The 25,196-nt window shown below is 37.4% G+C and overlaps 1 protein-coding gene across 7 annotated transcripts in view; it reads left to right on the forward strand.

Moving 5' to 3' along the window:
- Positions 1-288: 288 nt before the first annotated feature.
- The window catches only part of LOC131240647 (DNA mismatch repair protein MSH1, mitochondrial), a 76,187-nt gene continuing 51,279 nt past the window's right edge, over positions 289-25,196 (forward strand). The window contains exons 1-7 of one of the 7 annotated variants that reach the window (XM_058239020.1): positions 289-635; positions 3,496-3,637; positions 3,766-3,863; positions 4,853-4,928; positions 8,576-8,695; positions 10,127-10,174; positions 18,758-18,822. In XM_058239020.1, coding sequence (XP_058095003.1) covers positions 523-635; positions 3,496-3,637; positions 3,766-3,863; positions 4,853-4,928; positions 8,576-8,695; positions 10,127-10,174; positions 18,758-18,822 — 662 coding nt within the window. In that variant the 5' untranslated portion in view covers positions 289-522. Of the gene's footprint in view, positions 636-3,495; positions 3,648-3,765; positions 3,868-4,852; positions 4,929-8,575; positions 8,696-10,126; positions 10,175-18,757; positions 18,823-25,196 lie in introns of those variants that run through there. The other 6 variants (XM_058239015.1, XM_058239017.1, XM_058239018.1 and 3 more) reach the window with 6 other exon arrangements.

Raw genomic sequence — 25,196 nt, forward strand, 5'->3', positions numbered from 1 at the left:
CCATCCAACCTGTTTATACGGTCATATACACCTGGGTGAATTGAAAAAACAAATATCATCTTGATCCAAAACTTTTGTGGTCCATTTAAGCATTTGATCTTCTCCATTTCTTTCTCGGTAATTTAAAATGATATGGAAAAATTTATGGACGGTTTGGATAAAATTAAAACATCGCGGTGGACCCTCAGTTGCCCTCAGAGCCTCCGCCCGTCCCGAGCTCCGAACAGTTGGGTGAAGTACCTAACCCGCGCCCGTGCGAATCGTCTTCTCAACATAACGTACGGCTGGCACGTGGCGACTTCGGTGAAACATCAGTGGTCTTCTCACTCTCTCTCTCATTTTATTTTGTTCCCAAACATTCTCTTATCTGCTTCTATTATCATTGTGGCGGGAAGAACGAACGCGCAAAACCCCAACCAACTCAAAACCCCGCCTTTCTTCTTCCAAATACCCTCAAATCCCAGAAACCCCAACCCCCATTGAAGAAACGAAAACAAAAGAAAAATCTCTTTCTGCAACAGCATGCATTGGTTTGCAGCCAAATCCATCATCGTTTCCTTCCCCCGATGGCGGCCTCTCACTCTCTTGCTTCGAAGGCTCTCCGCCCGTCGATTCAATGCACTGCCATTACCACTGTAAGTTCTCTAGCTCTTGAATACCATAGACTTGCTTTTTTTCGAATTATTCGTTAATTGGCTTGTTTATCTGTAGCTCTGGCATTGTTATTAGGTTTTGGAGGAAAGAAAAATCGGTGGAAGAAAATGATGATTTATTCGTTAAAATCCGCATTTTGTCCATCACTGTAGTTATTGTCGGCTGCTGTTTTTTCAAAAGCAGAGAGACATCGCTGTGTTTTCAAAAGCAGAGAGACATCATTTGAAAAGATTTGATGGCATAGAGCAAAAACTTGAAAACTCCAATTGATATCCAGCTGGGTCGGGTCTGTTAATGTATGGACTGCATTGTGAAAACTTGGTTGTTGTATTCCATTGACAACTAATGAGTATATACAAGAGTATAACTATTCAAACAGATCCTAACTTATCTATTTTCCTAAGGGACTTGAAGACATGATCGAGTTGTGAATAAATTAATAGATGGGGAGAGTGGCGATACATATGAAAAATTACTATAAGAATATAAAATGTGTAAAAGAGTCAAACAAATAGTGGTTGGCATGTCGGAGGACGAGTTCAGTCCTCCAGGAGACTGAGTTCATATTTCACCTTTTGCTTTTATTGAAAAAACAAACACTCGCAACCATCCGCGTCACTCAGTTTGAGTCACTATGAGCATTGAGTTGATTGAGCCAATGGGCCAATTTGACGAGCCTTGCCATGTCGCAATCGATTCAGTGTCCTGCACGAGTTTCCAGGTGACTGGGCTTGAAATCTCACTGAGTTGAGTCACCGAGGTTTGGAACTCTGATTGATATATTGTCGCAGCATTCTTTTTTTTTGGTTGCATGTTGGATTGTTTAGAAATGCATCCCAATCCATTTACTGTAAATGGGATCTTTTACATCTTCTTTCTGATGAAGTATCGGTTCCATTGGAGCTGATTGCTCCATGTATGCCTATTGCATATGCACAGTGTGCATTTTGAACACTCACTGGCCCTATCCTTTTTTGCCCCAAAGATAACTGCAAATTTTATTAAAGAAAAAGGTCAGAGATGGTGCACCGGCAGCAGCCCCAAAAAAGAAAGATGAAAGCTCACTCAAGAAATGAAAAATTACAGCCCAAGAAAAGAAAGACTACAACCCTTTAGCTCATCTAGACAAGAAGTCCAATCAATTACAAGTAACTTTGTCCTCTTAGAGACCACTTCCACCGCTTTGCTCCCATTCCTAAAATACCTCCCATTCCTCTCTTCCCAAATAGCCCACAAAACTGCCAGCAAACATAGCCTCCAGACCATTTGTCTTTTCTTACCTAGACCCACTCCATGCTAGGCCATTAGGAGAACCCCTACTGATTCCGGCAAAGCCCACGGCATCTTGCAGCTCCTTAGAAGATCAGCTCGCATCAGCCGAGCAAAGGAGCAATGGATGAAAAAGATAGTCAAAAGTCTCGCCGCTCTTAATGTACATGAGACATACATTACAAATTATCATTTACTGCTTTGGGAGGTTATCAACCATCAAAACTTTTTTCTGCACTAACCACCCAAAGGCCGCAACCTTTTTTTTTTTTTTTTTTGGGCTCCATGATGCCACATGTGCTTAGTTTGACCCTCTATATCATCCCTCCTTAAGTCACTAACAAGATGATAGAATGAGCGAACTGAGAACCGCCCCGACTTATCAACCCACCAAACCATCCTATCTGGGTCCCTCACTGGATAACACAAATGAAGTGATCCAACAGAGATGCAAACTCCACCTCATCGTCGAGCAGATATCTTCGACATGGGGGTGGCCAAAACAACTACTTCACCTCTAAGAGAGAAGACCCGCTATCATGATATTGCGATCCAAGGATAGATGATGTATTCTTGGGAAAGTGAACTTCAAAGGGAATTCTCCAACCTAAACATCCTCCCAAAAGCGAATATTGGAAAGCATGTACCTAAGCATGTCTCATTGGCCCAACGCACATCCTCGCTGGTCCAATCCTTTTAATCACATACCTTGAATAAACTGGCTGACGGGAATCTAAGCATGCATCATTCTGTTCAATGAGTTGGATTAAATAGAAATGACACGTTCCTTGAGTTGATGCTTTGCACAGTATAGTTTGTTTTTCAGTTCCGACATGCGGGGCCTTGGTCAGTGAACTAGACCAGAGGTCTGCTGGCCCACACCATGGATGTATTACACCCCAAGATACCCTGGGTAGGACAAGCATAACCCTTCAATTTGTGGCCTATGAATAGATGGTCAGTAAGAAAAAAATGTGGGAACAGTCCACATGCAGCTGAAGAAAGGCCCAAGGTTGGTGGTTGGAATCTTCAAATCTGGGAGGAGCATGGGGGCATTGTCCATCCACAGTGGGATGCAATGCAACAGATAACGATCTGGATCACTGCCATGGCTCCACTTGCTAGAACTAGAAACTCAAGCTTACTACAAAGCCTTGGATCAAGATCTAAGAATTCCTCCAGATTAACATCTTCACGCCACTCATAATTGTCACTTATCTTATGGTAGAGGGCAGTTGTTATTAATTGTAATTTATATGAGAAAATATTAATGCTGGTTGGAATGCATCTTGTACTAGTGGGGTTCATTGTTTGGCCGTACTTCATGGAAGAGCTCAGGATTGGAATTTGCTTGGACATGTTGCATTTCAATACTGATAACTAATTTGATGTCTATGGTTTGGTGCATTTTTGCCTTCTGTATTTTAGATAATCAGTAATATCCAGAACGTAAAATTTATTATCAGGTGCATGATTTGTTTCAGAACTCTCTATCAACCTCATATTGTATATCTCACTCACAAGGCTTTGTGCTTGGGTATGTGCTTTCCAATATTTCTTCGAGTACTGCAGCAGGCAGGGAGAGAGAATAAACTCTTTCAAAGCAGAAAGGGGCAGGATTGTGAGAGGAGCCACTAAAGCAACTAGAAGGTCGAAAGAATCAAAATATCTTATAGAAGAAGAAGATAATTCACATATAATGTGGTGGAAGGAGGTTTGCTGATGTTGTAGCTCTATGAGATTGCTACTTATGCTACATTTTGAAATAATTATGCTATTGGTTTAAAAAGATTTTGTGCAAATTTCTGTTATCGTCTAATACCACCGTGGTGTTGTTTGCAGAAGATGCAGACATGCAAGAAGCCTTCTTCTATTCAGCTTGTCAAAAGGCTCAACTATTCCAATTTATTAGGGCTAGATGTTAGCCTGAAAAATGGGAGGTTGGTGAGAAATACAAATTCTTGTCCATGCTTTCCTATTCCACACACTCTTGATTTATAACTTTGTCAATTGGAAGCACTGTTTACACTCTTCATATATGTATCCACAAGGTGGACATGTGTAGATGACACAGCCTCCATATACACTTTGGATGACAATATCGTGTTGATTGAACCATATGCGTGAGTGTAACATTAAGTGGATTCGGCATCCATATCATTTTGGCACACAGTCTTTTGCAATCTCGAAGCTGCTGCCTCAATTGGGAGGTGAAAGCATTATATGTTTTTGAATTATTTCATAAGTTTTACAATCCCTTTATCTTAGGTCTTGACTGTAGATTGTGAAATTAGAAATGAATGGAGTGCAAGAGCTAAGTGTTCCCAAACACGATTTAATATTGAGGAAGAATATCAGGTTATTAATAATAAACCATAAGCATCTCATATCGATGATGAAAATTCAAGAAATTTTTTATCAGTCCATTTGCGCAGTAATTCTTTTGATGATTTCTGCCACATTTCAGTTTACTTGAAAGAGATATGTATCTAATAACATACCACAAAAAGTAGATGAAGGCCTGCCTTGTGGATGGCGAAATTGAAACCTAACAGCACCATGGAAACATTTGCGCTAATTTGCAAAATAACAAATACAAAACATAATTTAGTTGATAATAGGGATATAATTAGAATAATTGATTGGCACGAGTTCTTTTATGTTTTGCTTGCTCACATAAACCTCTCATGAGTCAGTTTTGAAATATTAATTATCTTTGTTTGTATTTTAGATGGGTCTGTCAAAGATCTATAGATATATATTTGCAAATATTATGTTCTATTTTAGTTGTTGTCTTTTTTACTTCAATCTTGTTTGCCCACTCATGTCAATATCATTTAATGCTTATTTTTCTTGATTTTCTTGTGATTTTTCCTTTGGTCTCTTCTTTAATTCTGATAATACACACTTCTATTTGGATTCCATGCAGTTTGAAAGAAGGAACACTCAACATGGAGTTGTTGCAATTCAAATCTAAGTTTCCCCGTGAAGTTTTACTTTGTAGGGTATGCTGTTGAAATTTTCTTCACAGTTTATTTGGAAGGATTTATCAAGTTTTGTGACAACATGGAGTTATCTTTCATTTATTTATTCCTTTTTGTGTGATGTAGAAAATGTTTAACATGTTTCTTACCTAGGGAAGGCATTCTGATTACCCTATTAAAGCCTTGCAGTTTCTGTAAACACCATGTTTTCCTAATATGGGTTTAATGGGTGATAATTTTTCTGCATTTTTGACAGTATGAGAGAAAAGGGAAAACACTTTATATTGAGAACATTCAAGAGGACTACAATAGTGCTTTATGGTGCCACTCAAAGCAGCATGTTGAATGAATGTGTATTACAGTTGTTCCAAAAGTTCAGGACAATAGTCCAACACCGTTGCTGTAGAAAGTTAATATCATTTTTCATATTTGTCAGACGGCTGCCATCTCTAAGTTACGATCGGCATTATTCTCCACAGCTCAGCTGCCTGTCAGTTGTCCATCCCTGTACCTTTTTGCTGTGTCACGCTATGTTTTGAAAAATGGCTGGATCTTGGAGCAACGATTCCAATTTCCATGTTAAGCAAAAGCTGGAAATTGATAGTGCAAAATTGACTGTAAAGAAGTAGTATTTGTGTATGAGGCCTTTCAACATGCATGAGTTCATTTCTTCACTCGTATGTCTCCTAACTGATCGAGAATGCTTTTGCATCTCAATATATATGCCATGATTTTGCGATTTATTTTTCTTTAGGCAAGTTCTTTCCTCAGTTGTGTTCTTCTGGCCTGCTATTGTTGTTTAAATGACTAATTTAGTTCTCCAAGAATAATAGCTTGTTGTGGGTCAACTATTCAAGCAGGCACCTTAGATGTAGTGTTGGGTGGATCCAAGCAATAATAAGTTGTTCTCTTTTGAATCGAGAACCATACTCAGGGGTAACCACTTCATTTGGAAGGTGTGTTATGGAGTTCTGTTACAAGAATCTTCTACTCAATATTGGTGCCCCTACCCCTGCTTCTGCTATAGTTTCGCAATGTTGCTCATGTTCACACTTCCTAGACATTTCCTGAGCTGCTCTTTGGTGCTTCGGCACCTGAATAAGCTCTAGCTCTCACTCCCATTCACTATCCATGCCATTAAGTTATGGAGCAGTGAAGGATCCATGTGGCCCGAAGGGCTTGATGTCAATCCTTTCCATTGGATCCTATTGAAGTTTGGGCCACCAAGTTTTTCGGTTGTGACTGGAGGTATTAGTACTTGACTGATCAGTATGACGCATGTTTCATGTGTAATGGTGCTATAGGTGTTTTGTACATGTTTTTTGTGCAACAAAACTTCTGTAATTTGTTGAACTTCGGGCGTATGTTATATACTTAAGTACTGAAAGTTTAAATATTAACTATAAAGAGAAATTAGAAGAGACTAATCTGCTGTGCTGGAGATAATCATTCACATCCATTATCTTCCTCTTTTTCTTATCATGTCTTCTTCTATTTCTCTCATGAAACCCTAGAATCTATAAAGCAAACTTCAGGGCTTTCCATTGTAAAGGTATGAAATGGTGTCTAAATCAGAAAGGATCTTGGCAATGGCTGCTCCCATGCAATCAAGGAAAAGGATCTCCTAACACTCGCTTGGTAACCGATAAGAGTGACTTTTTGTTTGGCCTTTTCTTCAACTAATGGAAAATTGAGGCAAGATAATTTTTTGAACTTCTTATTTTGAGGAAGTTTCAATTTAGGGAATTTCTATTTCAAGGAAGTTCTTGTATCTCAGGAAGAGATTGAGAGAAGGAAATCTGTGCAATGTTTTTTTTTTTTTTTTGTTTTTTTTGTTTTTTGTTTTTGTTTTTAAACCTCTTGCAACAGAGCAGTTGTTTTTTTCTTGGACTCTTCTTAAATGTGTTGGAAAAGAGTTTAAAAGATGAAAACAATATTCAGTTCCTAAGCTATCGTTGGACTATGATGTTTTATCATTTCAACACAAGCCTGTTTAAACTGAACCAAAACGGGGTTTTCATTGATTAAAGATGGTGTATATGCTAACTGTCCAAAGGGCCATGCATGGAAGTTCCCTTGAAATAATGCAATTGCCTCTGCATTCCTAGTGGTCTGAAGCTTGCTAACATGCGATCTTTCCATGTGTATATGTCCATGACACAGGAATAATACACACTTTGTTGTTGATAGAGATGTCAATCCCCATGTTCTAAAGGTCTTCTTTTGGTAATGCTCAATAATCCATGGATGACTTGGTCATTGCGGAGGGCTTGTGACGCAGGACCGATGCATGAACCAAATGACATGTTAGATCAAGTAGTAGAATTAAGACAATTAACAAAAAAACACAAGCATTGCCATAATCATCACGAATCCCATGAAAACCAAAAGAACATCATGCATGATCCTAGCCTAAGTTACCAACATCATCACACAAGATCATTAAATAAAACGAAACTAGGATCTAATGGATGTAGGGACATCCAATTAGCATAGGATATAGTTTATTTCAAAGTAGAAGGTCTAATACAACCTAGGGTAAAAATTAGGGTTTGGGTAATTTGGGAAAGTAAGAAAATTAAGGATTTTAGGTTTAGGGTTAAGGTTTTAGGAATAGAAGAAAGGAGTTTTGATATAAGGATGATGGAAGGCCAAAAGGGGCAAGGTGTGGTTGTATGACCACCCCGAAGGATTCACATGTGTGGCGTGGGATGGATGGGTTAGGTCGTTTAGGGTTTGGGATTGTGGATAGGTAAAGGATAGATGAGTTTATGAAAGGATGAAGGCTTAGGATGAGAGAATTGAAGAATTCGAAGAAAGTACCTTGATGGAGGAGAAGAGAGAATATGATGTGGGGATAGATGGAGACTTCGCACCTCTGTTGATGAAGATTAGCCTCGCACCAATCTCCCTTCCAAATCTCGTGGAAGTATCTTCAAATCGCATGAAGATGGAAGAAGAAAGCAAGAGTTTTTTTTTTCCTCTTTCTCTTTTTTAAAATCACAAAATCCAATGAGGGAGAGGATCATATGCCCACCCTCTTTTATGGCTTTAAGAAAGTTCAAAAATTACAATAAACACCCTGTTTTGTGAAATTTGATGAAAATAACCCTAATCTAACTAAAATCAACTAAAAACACTCATAATGGTGTCCAAACATAACATAAACAAAATTAAATCCTATAAACTAATAAAATCTAAGAAAAACCAGTGTAGACACTTCACAATCAATGGCCCGATCACATGATCCAATGGCCCGATCGTCACGTCTCTTCGATCCAATGGTCTGGATCACTCCATAAAGCAGCCCATGTGCATCTTCCTAGTGTGGGGTCTTCCAGATGCTCGCACATGCACATGGGGTCTTCAGTACGATCATGGATACTCGCCTAGCCATAGGGAAATCGGTGTGGCCCGCCTCCTCCTCTGATACGTATGCAAGGGTGTACGTGTAGTGATATCCTCATCAGCTTGGCTATGAATCTATTATGGGAGAAATATCTTGTGCAATGCATCACTTGTTTATTGCTTTTCTATATATCCTTAAAATGCATTTAGTTGGGGAACTCTTTTATGCGTTGCCATTTTTCTTTTGTTTCATTTTTTTCGTCATATTCATTAAACTCTATCTTTGCAAATAATCGATATGATAATCATGTGTACTTTAGGTAGGGGATTTTTATGAAGCTGTTGGGTTTGATGCTTGCATTCTTGTTGAACATGCTGGTTTGAATCCTTTTGGCGGTCTGTGGTCAGATAGTATTCCAAGAGCTGGCTGTCCCGTCATGGTATGCTTTTTTATGTACGCATCTTATGTGTTTGTCTGACTTTTACTACTTTTACTCCATGATCCTGAACAATTAGCCTTTTCATGAAGATTTTACTGTTTACAAAGATCCTTTTTAGTTGAAGTGATGACTCTTCTTTTGCCAAGTGCAAATGACTTAACTCAAAAAGTAGAATAATATTGAGATAATTAGGACGTAATCTCCTAAAAAGTGATATCCATTGTATGGGTGACAAATCTGGAATTTTCTGCATAATGCATCTTGGATTGGATGTGCAGGAGCTATTAACCATATCATAGGTGATCTTAAGATGGTATTCTGTTTTAACTCCATTGGAGAATTGTGGTTTCAACTGGAAAGTGTGGTTTATCCATTTCTCAAGTTGGAAATGCGCCTATTTCTACATGTGTGGGTGAGGTTTCTATTTTGGATGTATCTTTGGTGTCAACAATGAGGAAGTGACTTTAAAAATAAAATAAAATTATTTGCTTATTTATTTCTCATTTGAGTTACTACTTGATCGCCATATTGTTAAGGGAAATGAAAATAGTTAGATGAAGATAACTCTGGGGGACTTTATGCAGTAGAAGATGACTGAGTGCATGCTCCAGCATCATTGGACTCAAGAACCCGCATAGTTCCTGATCAATACAGTCCCAACATTAGATTCTACCACATTTAAATTCATTTATTATCTCTCTACTATTGTCTAACTTTCTGGGCCATATCTTCTGGTGTCAATGCTGGAAACATCTCGAGTGGCTCTTTTAGAAATCAATAGCGCTCATAAATATTTTTCTTTTTTTCTTTTTCAGTAGGTTCATTTGGATGCATGGGAAATATTTGGGATCTTTAAGTGATTCAAATAATTTGGTAACAACTTTTAAAGACAAAGAAATCATGCTGTGAGTGCCGGAGGATGCAACTGTGCCTCTTATGCATAGTTGTAGACTCATACCTTGTTACGGATATGATAAAAATGGTTTGTGGGACGTATGCACATGCCCATCTCTGTACGCCTGCTCAAATAAATAAACTGTGGAACTTTGAATTGTGGTCTCTACAGTTTATTTCTATTTATATTCTATTGATATAGGAAGATAATTTGTTTGTTCTAGACTTTAGCATGCTATAAACATGAAACATGAAGGGAATAAGCAAAATCCAGAAATCTGTATTGCATCTGAGATGGGGCAATTTTAAGGGGTGGATATGGTAGTGTAATTTGGTTGGGTTCTACATTGAGCCGTACATTGGGTGATATATATTCCAAATATTTTGGACCTTCTTCTACATGCTGTCTTTAATATTCCTCATTTAAAGATTTTTCCTGTATGTAATCAATCCTAAATTTCCTCTTACAGCCCTGTTAATGATCTCTTCAGCTTATTCCCTTTTTAACATTTTGACAAGAAACTCCTTATGATGCAGAACTTGCGGCAGACATTGGTTGACCTCACTCGCAATGGGTTTTCTGTTGTAAGTAGATCTGGTTTTTAATTGTTGCATTCAATGTTGTCAAAATTGTTATCGTATTGCAAATTGTAGTAGGGGTTGAATCGTATCGAATCGCAAATCGTATCGTTGATTGTCAGTTTTTAATTATTTTATTTTATTTTATAACAATTTTCCTAAAAGTTTGAAAAAAAATGAAAAATATAAATAAATAAGATATATATATATATATATATTAAAAACTCATCAATATTCCTTTTGCGATCAATGTGCACCAAGTAATACCATGTCATGATAGTGTTAAAGAATTCCTATTCCTTTATTTATTTGTCTTTCAAGAAATTTCCCTTAAAAAAACATACAATGGTCCTTTATTAATTTATGTTCTTGTTACCTTTCTTGAATGTAGAATCACAGTGGAAAAGTGGCCTTTGATACTGTAGACCGACGAAAAAAGATATCTTGATTTCTAAACATCATTCCATAATACATATAAGTCAGCATGATCTTAACCATCCATAAAAACATTACAGGCAAGTCATAAATTAATTTAGTGTTTTGACTAGTTAAGAAGTAAGAAATCAGAAAAAAGCTACATGATTTAATGTTGAAGAGAATATATATCGTTTAATCTCTTATAAAGAACAAATAAAGTAATTTACCTTTTCTAAATAACTCTTACAGCCCCCACTAATTTAAAAGCATAAAATGAAAGTTAAGCGAAGCTTAAAACAAAAGAGAACAAGTATAATTTGAATTGTAAATCATTGGATTCAAATCATAGAATCGTAGGATTCTTATAAAAAGGGTTTCAAGGTCAGGATTCAAATCGTTTTGCTTAAGATTCGACTAAAATCGTAAATCATAGTATTTTGTCAACATTGGTTGCATTATGTATTTTTGTGTAATGTACATATTGCTTATTTAGTTTGATCTAGCTTATGTTGCATTCAGTCATATTTCATGAGTGTGTAGGTAGGACCGTGAGGTTGAAAGCATTTGTTACTATGAAAGTGGTGAGTGTTTTCTAATGGAATGGTAATTGAGGCTCTATTGTGATGTACTTGCAGAATACAGTTGATTTATACAGTTACATGTGACACATGATAGTGAGGGCAGCAAAAATTAAACCTCAGAAAAGGAGTATCTCATCATAATAAGTGTATAGCTGGGTGTTTTGATATAGATTGGTGGTTCTTGAGTCTAGCACACTCTTGTTCTGTCAGTTCTTGGATGTCATCATACTTGTCAAGGGCTCAAGGCCTATAGGTTATAAGATAAATGGTTGGTGTCTTAAATTGTAACACAGACTGTGGCTACTATCTGCGCTCTATTTGAAAACTTGAAAAAAATTGATCAAATTTCATCAAGACTTGAAAAAGGAGCTTTGATCAAGACTCGGTTGACTCTACTGAAAAAACACGGAAAAACTTGCCAACGTTTGAGAAAAGTTGCCTAAACTGATCCAGTTTGCCATGATTCACTCTACAACGGCTGATCTATTTTGTTGCCAATAAAATATTTAGAATTTTAAAATATTAAATATTATCGAGTCTTGGTATTCATGAATTGAAAAAAATCAACCAGAGATACTTGGCTTGAATTGATTGGATGGAATTTCGGTTCGAGTTTTTGAGTTTTAAAACTCTTGAGTCAGGTTTTTGAGTTTTAAAACTATGTATCCACCCGATTGAGAAGTATCTTGCTGCACAACACACCCATTGCATTTATTTTCTGAGTGGTTACTTGTAATGTCACCCGGACAATTCTACTTTCTGTTTTTTTTTTTTTTTTTTTGGCCATTCTGACAATTTGGTACACATGGGCACTCCTGGACACAAAATGACATTTCAAATCTGTATGGACAGTGTTCTAGTGATGTCAAATTGAAAAATTGTGTTGGACACTACGTTAGGCGTCAACACGTCTTTATATGAATTTCTTTTGTCATGCTGAAGATCTCTCACTCCTCGCCCTCAAGCTTTCCTCTTTTCTCTTTTTGTCGAAGAAACTACTCGAGCAATGTTATCATTATTGTATGATTCAAACATATACTGTACAAGACATGATTTGAATCATATGTTCAAATCATGTCTTTATGTATCATATGCTAATCTTACAAATTGTTCTATTCAAATACCGAATCGTACGATTCATACAAATAGTACAATTCGTGCTAGGTGAGCAATTAAGGCACTGAAAAGAAAAAGAGAGGATTTTGGGGTTTTCCCATTTCGTTTCTAAAAGCTATTTTGGGTCCACTTGAGCTAAAATGTGACTTAATATTTTTTGAGAGAAAAAGAGAGGATTTTGGGGTTTCTACTACTCAAAAACCTAGAGAGAAGAATCCATATATTTTTCTCATCTCTAACCGGAAATGAATGGCATTTGTTTCCACGCATTTCTACGTAAAAAGAAGTTGCAAAAGCTTATATAATGTTTAGGAAAATATAAAATGTTTGTCTTTTATGTTTATTTGATTTTTAAGGTATTTTTATGAAGTTCTTTTACTCTCATTCTCTTGTTAGTGTTTCTTTATTTTTTTAGGGACACTTTTGAGTCTTTAGGGTTTGGTTGGTAGTAAAGATGGTGAAGGGGAAGGGGAAGGGGAAGGGGAAGGATGCTCATGCTACTGATATCACATGGGAATATTGTTCTAAAGTGAGTGAAGATAACAATCAAGGTGTTCTGTAGCGGTAACAATGGGCATAACGGTTAACGGTGCCCGTCGTTACGAATACGCTGAATTAGCATAACGATCGATACGGGGGGTGTAACAGTCGATACACTCTTGTATTGATAAAAAAATTGCTCCAAAAAATTAGGAAAAATATCCAGAAAATCCGGAAAATTGTAAATATTACAAATATGTATTTGTTTATAATTTTGAACATGTTTATGGTAGTCTAATGGTCCATTTTTTGTGAGAGTGTTGTATCGGGCTGTCTGATGAATTTATGAACCAGATAATCTGGAATTAACTGCAAATCTTTTATATTTAATTATTTCATTATATACTATTAATATAAATTTATTAGAATGAATGTAATACCAAAACATCTCATATTTGCAGGTTATACTAATATTATAGTATTGGTGTATTACATAAATCGCGACTTGCGTACATTTCATTTCAACATACAAAGGTGATATCCATGTCGTTAATCTGTTTTGCCAACTCATTTTAAGGCATGGTCTTACAAATCAGGGATATCTAAATCTCAGGTGGACCATGATGAGTGACGCCTTGAATGTGGGGCCCACCTTGACGCATTTATTGTATATCCATGGCGTCCATCCTTTTTGCCAACTCATTTTTGGGCTTGGTCCAAAAAATGAGGCAGATCCAAAGCCTAGGTGGACTGCACAGTAGGGATTGAATTCCCACCATTAAAAACTTCTTGGGACTAAAAGATTTTTTGGATCAAGCTGCTATTTGTGTTTTCCCTTCATCCAGGTCTATGTGACCTTATCAACAAGTTAGATGGCAAATAAACATTACAGTGGGCCTTAGGAAGCTTTTAACTATGGGCATTCAATCCCTACTGTGTGGACCACTTGAGATTTAGATCTACTTCATTTTAGGGACCATGCCCTAAAATGAACTGAACAAACTATGGATGGCATGGATATACAACACAAATCAAGGTGGGCCCCATGCACCGAAATAGTGCATGTGCACGTAGTGGGTATGCCGCAGAGTATTAAAAAAATAAAGTTAAAGTGTGTGGTTATTCTATTCGTTTTTCGAGAGAGATGGCAAAGAGCGGGGAGGGTGGGGGTTGCATGGATTAGAATATCGATATCGTAGTGGCTGATACGGCCGCATCGTATCCGTATTGGCCAAATACGATACACGATATGGGTCGGTATTGGCTCGTTATGAAAAATCGGTACCGTATTAGCACCGATATTTCATAGGCCTATCGGTTGAAACCGATACGCCTAAAAAATTTATTGTTTTTTCGTGGTTTTTATGTTTCGTTTTTCTCTTTTCCTTTTAATTTCGTTGCAAGGAAGGATTGTTTTAAATGCATTTCCGACTAGATCTAGATCATATTTGAAGATCAAAACTTGTTTTTTGCATCGAATCGAAGAATCGAAGCTCTCGGGTTTGGTTTTGCAAAAATAAAAAGAAAGGTAATTTTATTTTTTCTGTTTTGATTTGGAATCCTATTGAAACAACAGTATAAACTATTTTAATTAGATCTTGGTTGATTTGATCTGGATTTGGGGTGTTTTTTTTTTTTTTTTGTTTATTTATTTATTTACGTAAGTATTTTCTAAAAAAATTAGGAAAAAAATTTTCAATTACTTTTTTTAATATTGATTTTTGTTATGATGCTTGCGTATAAGAGACGATGGATCTACTTTTTTTTTTTTTTTTTTCCTTTTTTAAGGTTAGCTTGTTAATACACACCCATGTCAGTACACACTCCGTGTTAGCCACCCCCGCTAGGGATCGATACGAAGACCTCAAGTGTTGAAACGAGGTATCTCCACTTAGTCTGCCAGTTGAGCTATGGATCTGGGTGTGAGACAATGGATCTACTGATTTGTTGAAGATTTGCTTTTTTTAATTTTTTTTTTTTTTTGAGTTACATAGTTATTTTCTGAAAATTTCATAAATAATTTTAAATTAGTTTTTTTTAAATTTTTTTTTATTTTAAACAAATTTTTATTATGATTCTTGAGGAGTATTAGAATATGGATCTACTGATTTGTCGAAGATTTGTGTTTTTATTTATTTATTTACACATGTATTCTCTAAAAAATTCATAAGAAAGTTTTAAAATCGCTTTTTTTTTTTTTTTTTTTCATTTTTAAAATGCTTGTTATGATGCTTGAGGAGTACTAAAAGACTATGGATCTAATGATTTTACGCATGCATTGATTAAAAAAATATTTCTACATTTTTTTTTTCTATTTTTGAGTTAATTTTTGGACATTTTCTGTTTTTTAAAATAATTTTAGAAAAATCATATTAATTGATAGATAATCATATCAGCAATACATGGTATTAATTTATGATGTCTCAATAATTTATACAAATAAAAATCTACACCATACCTTACAGTAGGCCAACCCGTCAGGCCAACATTCTACCAAAAAATGGTCCGATACACAACCTCCACTTATGATGTAATTATTGTGGGAAGACATATTAGGAAGGTGTGTTTCAAATGGGACATCACCTAGCCCAAACAAAGAAGAATGTTGGGGTATGTTGCAGAACGGATACGTTTTGGGCCTTTGTTTTCTTTGCATACTAAAATTTATAGGAATGGGAAATGGATCATAGAAATTATACTTTTTGAAACATATACACCCATCATACAGGCTCCTGGTTGATAATGTCATTATATCAAGGTGTTCTGTAACGGTAACGGTGGCCGTAATGGCCTCCACCGTTACCTTTAGGATACGGGTCATAACGGCTGTTACTGCCCTTGTAACGGCCGTTACGGTCTCTCTCTCTTTTTTTTTAATTGAAAAAAAATCCTGAATAACTTGTGTGTGTGTGTGTGTGTGTGTGTGTGTGTGTGTGTGTGTGTGTGTGTATTTTGAAAGATCATTAAAATTTCATTCAAAGGAGGAGAAAACAAAAGGGAAAGGGAAGAAGCGAAAAGCAAAACTAACAGAGGCGGTCCGCTGAGAAGGCGGACCTTACAGCACCTTTAAAAAGAAAAAATCAGAATCCTTAAACCTAGCGTCAGAAGCTGCCCATTCTACCAGCATGCGTTTAGCATTTGAGCTAATACTGTTCACCAGATTAGAGATGTTATCAAAACATCTGCTGTTTCTCTCTATCCAAACGGCCCACCAGATTGCTAGAATCGACATTCTCCACAACCGCTTCAATAACTTGCCCAGACTGACACCGTGCCACGCGTAGAGGAGATCGACCGAGCCTAGATTGCACCAACTTATCCTAAAGCATTGTAGAAAATCAGACCTAATAGAAGCTATGAACGGGCAGTGGAGGAGGAGGTGATCGATCGTTTCCTCTTCCTTCATGCAGCATAAACAGACATTGACGATGAAAAACTTATATTTGCCCCATAACAAACAATTACGGGGTTGTTTTGGCCTTTATAGGGGAGCTAACGTGCTGTTAACGGTAATTACATGTCATTTTTTTCCATAACGGTTGTTACGGCCATTACGACCCCGTAACGTATGACGGTTGCCACCGTTACTTTTACATAACGGCCTTTACGGCACACCATGCATTATATATGTTACTTGATGCATATTAATGGAAAATGGATCCTTGCTGTGTGTTTTTTTTTTTTTTTTCCTGATTTGTGTATAAATTTTTCATATTTTTCTATTTTTTAAGAAAATCGGAAGAAATTCAATGTTTACAATGCAATTTATATGATATGATTCAATGCAACCTCTTACAATTTGCGATAAGATGGTGATTGTGACAACATTGCTCACAAGGACTTCCTCTCATTCTCTAGCTTTTAGTTCGTCTTCCATTATAGGTATCGTGATTCATATAACTGAAAAGTACCAGCTCCATCGCTTTTTTTTTTTTTTTTGCTTTTTTGTATGTTTGTTTGGGTTCTTCAAATTTTTAATAGTGGCGGTCATACAAAATACAATTTCTTGAGATTTGCTAATTGATAATTAGTTTATATTGTTAGTAATCGGTTCTATTGTAACTACATGAATATTCTTTCATAATTTCCCGTACTTTTAATATAGTCATTAATTTATTTTACATTTTTGATTTTATTTATTTAATTAACATACTGTTTATTTGTGTAAGTTTCCCGATGCCTAGATTTTTGGAGTTTGCCATGCCATACATTTTAAGGGCACCTCAACACTCGGTATGCATGCCATGTTCCCAGGTGACATTGGTTACTTGTACAAGGATGTATGGACTGAATTTTCTACTAGTATGTATTGGTGCAATGTAACCCAAACCACCAAAACCCCCATGCATTCTGTTCCAACTGGTGTAATCCGTATTCGGGATCATTTGCGATCTGGATCCCTATTGGTAGCAATATGAAATTATGGTTTTATACTCTTACTATTGATTAGGTTGTGCAAATTTTATATTTGCAATGTATAGATTTATATTTTGATTTGTTCAATTTCATGCATATGATATGAAATTGGGTTCTATAATAATGACATTTATGATTTTATATATAAATAGAGTGGAGTGGTAGAACAACATATTCATAGGATGTGTAGCTGAAATGAGGATGTTGAGAGATGGATGAGTGGCTGGATGAGGAAGGATAGAATTAGAGATGAATGCACTTGAGGTAACCTAGGAGTAGCACTAATAGGTAATAGGATGAGGGAAAGTAGACTTATGGTTTGGTTATTTTCAACGAAGACCAAGAACCGCACTGGTTAGGAGTGAGTTGGTACAAGTTGAAGGCTCTAAAAGGGCAAAAGGGGAAGGCTCAAAAGGATGTGGATGGAGGTAGTAAGAAAAGACTTGATGACCTATGGTCTAACTTTTGGCTCTTTATAGAGTGGAATGGTGTTAGGGTGGAGTAGGATTCATGTAGCTGAACCCAGTTAATTGGGATAAGGCTTAGATGATGATGAATGGCGGAATAGGATTCATCGACTCCAATTAAGTGGGATAAGTCTTAGATGATGACGATGACGACGATTTCATGTATAAATTGCAAACATTAATTTATATATAAACTATATTGTCTACACTTAGTGTATGTATTGGAGTGACCACATGATCCTATGCCCAGTGCATCATGTATTGGAGGAAGTTGTGTACTGCCTACCTGTTCCCATGCCATGTACCAAAGAAGCCTGTGAGGTAATCTTCTATTGGTGCTAGGCAGCTTATCCTTTGTGGGAATTGAAATATAAAAATGTAAACAGCAAACACTCCAATATGTAGTAAGGACCAGTTGTAGAGTAAGTACATCCAATTTTAGAGTCTCTCTAAATCAGGGGACTGGCCTATTTATTTATTTTAACACACGCACACACACCCCCACACACTCACGCCGTAGTGGGCTTTCACCACCTATGGACTGTCCTGTTTATAGAGGACTGAGAATTAAAAAATTCTCATACATTATTTTTGCTGCTTAGTATTTGCTTCTGAATTTTGAGGGAACCTTCTAAAGAGTTAACATTATTGCCGTTCATCATAAATGTTCCTAATCATGAAGAAACGTTTATGTTTCTCACAATGGGAGGTATGCTTTTCTAGGCTAAATAGCTACATTTACTGTCAGCTTTCTCCACAACTCTTGGTAATTGGTGGCCTTTTGCATAGTTTCTTGTTCTTGGTTAGTTATGCCTGTGTTCCTTTCTCTTGGGGATGACTAGCTGCATGTGCATGTTTTGTTGTTAATGAAATGAGATTGTTTGGAAGTCCTTTTCTCAAGTCCAACCAAGCATGTCTTTGACATGACTACTTGAAGCAGTATCAATCCAGAGGATAATGCTGATAATTTTTCATCATTGAAAAGTTCACTAGAGAATCATATATATTGGATTTTCAGGTTATTAATTGTTTTTACCATGTTATGTGTGATGAGAAGGTTGAAATGATTGCTTTGTTTCTTGAGACTTACGTACTGTTATTACTGGTGGCAGTGCATAGTTGAGGAGATTCAAGGTCCAACTCAAGCCCGTACTCGTAAAAGTCGTTTTATATCGGGGTAATGAAAGTGTAATGAACTATAATTGCATGTGCTTCTTTTACATGTGGTTTGCCTCTTAAGCACCCTATGTTGGCTTATTGGATGCAACTTTTGTATGTTCCATTGTTGAGTGGCCAAAAAATGTGTACACTTGGTAGCCTCAGATGAAAAGAAAGTATATATTTGTCATAACATGAGTCATCTTTCACCAAATATATATGTTATGCATTGGCATTATAAATGATGAATATCATGCCTTATACACATTTATTCTCTACGGTAAGCAATTATTTCTTAATTTAGGTGATCTTGAAACATTGACAACAATTTTCATTGGAATTTCACCAATGATATAGTTTACATATTTACTAAAGAAACTACTAGATCTTGATGTGTTTGGTCCGCTTGTGAAAGATTGGGTTGCACACAATTTGGATGCTACTCTTACCCAATGTTCGAAATATTGGTATCATGTTTTGTATCGTGTCCTTGGGATACGGATATGTGTCAGTTATCGCACATGATATGTTGTTTGTATCGGGTAATTTATTGCACTCTTTGAGAAACATGGGGAAACATTGGGAAAATGGTTGAATTTTTCAATGAAACTTCAAGGATTGATAAAAAAGACATTAATACACACTTTTAAATCATAACATCTCAAAAAAGAAGTGCACATAATAGGTTTTCTTTGTATAGGGTCCTACCTAAGCTATGTGCTGTCTGACTAAACTAATGCAGCTATATTCAAATTGAATGCATAACATTTAGAGTGTATGTGATGATCATTTCATCAAACACTCCTAAATACTTCGAAATTAGTCTCAATTGACAACTGGTTGAAGGAGAATTTCAAAAAAGAAGAAGTTAATATATATATATATATATCTATCTATATATATATATATATATATATATATCTATCTATATATATATATATATATTAACTTCTCCTTTTTTGAAATTCTCCTTCAACCAGTTGTCAATTGAGACTAATTTTGAAGTATTTAGGAGTGTTTGATAAAATGAGATATATATATATATGTTAATTTTTTAATTTAAAAATATTTTTTTCTCTGAAAATTGACAAGGACTTCACGAATCAGTAGATCAGTCCTCATGCATGCTTGGTTTCATGTTTGGAGTGCAATATTGCAAGCAATTTCGGACAAATTGGGGAAATTTTGAAAATTTCCCAAAATTTCCCAAATCAGACCACCTACACTCTAAATTTGAAATTAGAGTGTATATGATGATCATTTTATCAAATACTCCTAAATACTTCGAAAATAGTCTCAATTGACGGTTGAAGGAACATTTCAAAAAAAGAGAGGAGAACATGAAGAACCAATGAATATTGAAATCAAAGCTCCAACTCCATACTTTTTCATGCAAAACATGAAGAACCAATGGATTTGTAACCATTTGACACTGATTTAACATAATTTCAACTGAAAAAAGAGATCATAAATTGAAAATGCTCATTGGATCGAACATGTGGGATATATCGGCACTACTTGTTCGTTTCGTATCACGCAGGTTGGATTAAGATATATCATGAGATATATTGGTCGATATCATCTATATTTAAAACATTGCTCTTATCATCACTATAAAGTGGAATGGAAGTGGACAAATGAATCCCCATGTTTGTGAGAAGCCATTGGAGCCAAATAATCTCAGATGTAGACTGTGCCACATCACGATTTTGTGGACATGCAACATCATCTTATTTCTTGCTTTTCCAAGATATGAGTGAACCTCCAAGAAAGACACAAAAACTAGTTGTACATCATTTATCTGGAACATCACCCTTCCAATGAGAACACAAACAAATAATAAAACAGGCTGTCTAATCGTTCAATATGTTGGATCAGCCATTTAGAGCGGAATTTCATGGGTCAAACAGTTTTGTGACGTCCATTTCAGTTTCAAAATTGGAAATGGTTCGTGGCGCAACCGGTTGATTGGAAGGATCCGCCCAAACGTAGGCACCTTCAATCTTAAGCATGAGAACACAAACAAATAAAAGAAAACTATTTAAGAGATTTGATTCAATTCAAAGGTGCCTTCATACTACTCATCTTAGGCCCTTATATAGGCTTTTGAAACGTACGTATAAGGAAAACACAATGTCATTGATAACCAATGATTTATTACAAATATGGAAAAGATATAAGAATGCATTAAAAATGTTTGACTACTAGATTATTCTTAGCTAGCCGATTGATTTCGCTAGCTAACTACCTTAATAGACTAGCTACCTAAATAGAAGGCTTGGGCCTCCTTATTGATGGGCCAAGGCTTGGCCCATTGATCGTGGGCCCAGATCAACCTATATCAATCCTCCCCCACATGAAAGAACTTGACTTCGGCGAGTTAATGGCTTGATATTGCTCATAGAGGTCAGGATTCAGACGCTGGAAGTCGGTGGCTGTGATCCATGTTGCATCGGAGAGAAGTCGTCCTTGCCAATGGCCACCTTGGCACATGGGGACGATTTGGTCATCGAGAATACCAACGATCGTGTTTGTAGGTGGTAAAATGGTCGGAAGTGTGATGACTTATTCTTCGATACCATTGTTAGTATGGTGCCCATGGTAGATGGAAATATTTTCCACATTGAAAGTATGAGTATGATTGATAGGTAAATTTGGTGGGAAATCTAAAACATGAGCATTGGCACTAATCTTCTCTAGGATTTTGAACAATCCCGCATTGCGAGGATGGAACTTCTTCGAGGTACCGGGAAGCAACCGTTCAGGACTAATACGAGCCATAACCATGTCACCTTCCACAAATTCAACAAAGTGACGTCTTGTATCTGCATGTTGCTTATAACTTTAATTACTTGTAGCGATATTGCATGGGACTTGGTTATGCACTTGCTGCATATGGCGGATGAAGTCATCAACTTCTGCGCTTGGTGTCGAAGTCGATTAGAAGACGCAGTTGTATACCATTTACTACAAAAGGTGACATCCCTGTGGACTTGATGACTGAGTTATTATAAGCAAATTCAGCATAGGTATTACTAGGTCCCATATAGCTATATGATTGTGGACAAGACACCGTAGTAACTTGCCCAAGCTACGGTTGGCCACTTCCGTTTGACCATCAGTTTGAGGGTGGTAGGCACTAGAGAACTGAAGCTTGGTTTTTATTGTTACCCAATGAGTTTTTTAGAAATAACTCATGAATTTGGTATCAGGATCAAACACAATCGTCTTTAAAGCCCGTGAAGACGAATAACCTCTCGAAAAAATAATTGAGCAATCTTGAGAGCATCTGTTGTATTCGAGCATTGTATGAAATAGCCATCTTTGGAAATCGATCAACTGCCACAAATACCGAATCAACTTTTCAAGTGGTCTTTGGCAACCCGAGGACGAAGTCCATGTTAAGATCTTCCCACGGAGCATGTGGGGTTGGCAATGGTTAATACAATCCACTATTTTCTTTTGACCCTTAGATTGCAAACCATGTATAACTGGCAGATCTTTGCGACATCTGATTTTAGATGAGGCTAGAAGTATCCATCTCCAACGAGGGCTAAGGTCTTATTCCGGCTCAAGTGACCACTACACCCACTAGCGTGTAACTCTCTCAAAACATACTCACGGATGAATGTATTGGGTAGATAAAGTTATGTTCTCTAGAATAAGTAACCATCATGAATATTGAAATGTGGGTGTCTCACAAGTTCACCACTAAGAATGCCTATATAAATACGTTCAAAATCTTTGTCATCAGCATACGCTGTATCTCTTTGAATCTCGAAATAATGACCGCCATCGATGGCAATAGATGTGTGCGGCGGCTTAATGCATCAACAACCTAATTGTCCCTGCCAGCCTTATGACAAATGACAAAAGAAAACTCCTAAAGGTAAGTGCTCCATTTAACAAGATGAGCACTCATCTTCTGCTGAGAGTATAGGTACTTGAGTGCTTCATGATCAAAATATAGGACAAACTCCTTGCCAACCAAATAGTGATGCCAATGTCGTGAAGTCTGAACAACGGCATAAAACTCAAAGTCGTTAGTAGAGTATCGCTGCTTTGCATTAGAGAGATTTCCGCTGAAAAAAGCTATTGGATGGCCTTCCTGATTGAGAACTCCAATGCCGATGTTAAAGGCGTCACAACTTACCTCAGTTACCTTCTTAAAGGCCAAAAGGCGTAAGACTGGAGCTTCGGTTATCTTACGTTTGATTCTATTGAACGCTCGTGTTGCTGCACTTGTCCATCGAAACTCTCTTTGTTTCATGCAATCGGTGATCGAGGTCACGATGCTGTTGAAGTTCTGCACAAAACGTCCATAAAATGTAGTAAGGCCATGGAAACTACGAACTTCAGAGATAGTGGTAGGTGTTGGCCAATCAACAATCGCTTTCACTTTAGCGGAGCCACCTCTACACCTTGCGACGAGACAATGTACCCTAAGAAGACTACTGATGTACTCATGAAGGTACACTTTTTAAAGTTGATGTAAAAGCGCTCACGACGAAGGACTCTGAAGATAAGGCTTAGGTGATTGAGGTGCTCTGTTCTTGACTTATTGTAGATAAGAATGTTGTCAAAATAGACAATGAGAAACTTACTAATAAAAGGGTGCAACAACTGGGTCATGATGCGCATGAAAGTGCTAGGTGCGTTTGTAAGACTGAATGGCATAACTAGGCACTCGTAGAGGCCGTCCTTCATCTTAAATACCGTCTTCCATTCGTCACCAGGTCGGATGCGAATTTGATTGTATCCACTGCGAAGATCAATCTTGGAGAAGAAGCTAGCATCGGGCATCAAGTTGGGCATATCATCAAGCCGAGGAATGGGGAAACGATATTTCACTATGATTTTATTAATAGCTCGACTGTCTACACACATGCGCTAACGTCCATCCTTCTTGGGAGTAAGGCGGGTTGGCACTGCACATGGGCTTAGGCTCTCTCGGATGCAGTCCTTTTTAAGCAACTCGTCAACCTGACGCTTCAACTTAGCGTGCTCGGCAGGACTTATTCGGTATGCTGGTAAGTTTGGTAAGGATGCTCCGGAAACCAAATCTATAATGTACTGAATATCCCGCAATGGAGGTAACTCTTCAGATAGATCATCGAGGACCGAATCTTGGAAGTCATGCAGCATTGGTTTGACTTCATCAGGAATAGGCTCGTCCTGGTCAATAACAGGCTCTTGCACCTGTTTTGTGACTAGAGTGAATATTACGCCTTTCTCCTTGCTCTCTTTTTCGAACTTCTGCATGGTGAGAACATGAGAATTCGAAAGAGCAGTTGATGTCGATGATGAAGGCGTAGATGAAGGAGGTGATGTAGGTTGCCATAGGAAAGTATGCATTTTAGCTTCATCGTCGCTTTGTACTTTTCAGTCAAAGATCTAAGGTCAACCGAGAAGGATGTGGGCGACGTTCATCGGAATTATGTCACATTGAATATCATCTTCATATACGCCAATTTTAAATGATACCAAACACCTTTAAGTCATGGGGATGACAGTGTCGTCGACCCACACAACCTTATATGGTTTCGGATGCCTTTCAATTGGCAACATGAGCTTATCAATTACTTCTTGAGATACGATGTTCATTGCACTGCCGCCATTAGTGATCATGTTACATAACCTACCCCAACATTTTACCTGCGTACGGAAAGCAGTGGTCCGTCACCAGTCTTCCTCCTCCTCCTTGGTGGTGGTAAGGAGGCGGCGTGTGATAAGAGTATGGTCTTCATCTTCAGCGTCAACCGCAGTTTCAGTAGGAGGATCCTTTGGCTGTGATGCAGGTTCTACATAGGGCTGTTCCATTTCATTGTGCTCATCGCAATACTCATGACCGTCCGAGTAGTAGGAGTCCTCATTACCGCAATAATGGAGGTTCCTGGCTTCAGACACCCATTAGAAAAGTGCCATATCTGTCCGCAACGGTAACAATCAACACCTCGCCGTTCTCTTCGAAGGGAAGGATTAAGATTAAGACCTCGTCCCCTAGTGTCATGTCCTTGTACCACTGGTTGCTTTTGGTATGAATTCTGTGGTGGAGGGCGTTGCAAAGGTTGAAGCTGCCTTACAAGAGGAGCCTGCATTCGTGGTCGCGACTGAAAAGGGTGGGGAGGTGGTCGTTAGCCTTGTGGTGGAGTTCGGTTGAAATGGGTTTCCGAATCCCTTCTCACAGAAGGTTCCCCAACTGGAGAACCAAAACGTCAGAGAGTATGCTGCTGCAGTTGTTGTTCAATTCGTCAAGCTTTCTGATGAACATCATCGACTGTCTCGAAATCATACATGACCATCTCTCGATGGATCTTTTGGCGTAACCTTGCTCGATAGTGGTTAGCTATTACATCGTTTGTCTCTGCAAGCTTACAACGAACAAAGAGCTCA

Source organism: Magnolia sinica, chromosome 3 (genome assembly GCF_029962835.1).
Source record: "Magnolia sinica isolate HGM2019 chromosome 3, MsV1, whole genome shotgun sequence".
Taxonomy (NCBI): Eukaryota; Viridiplantae; Streptophyta; class Magnoliopsida; order Magnoliales; family Magnoliaceae; genus Magnolia; species Magnolia sinica.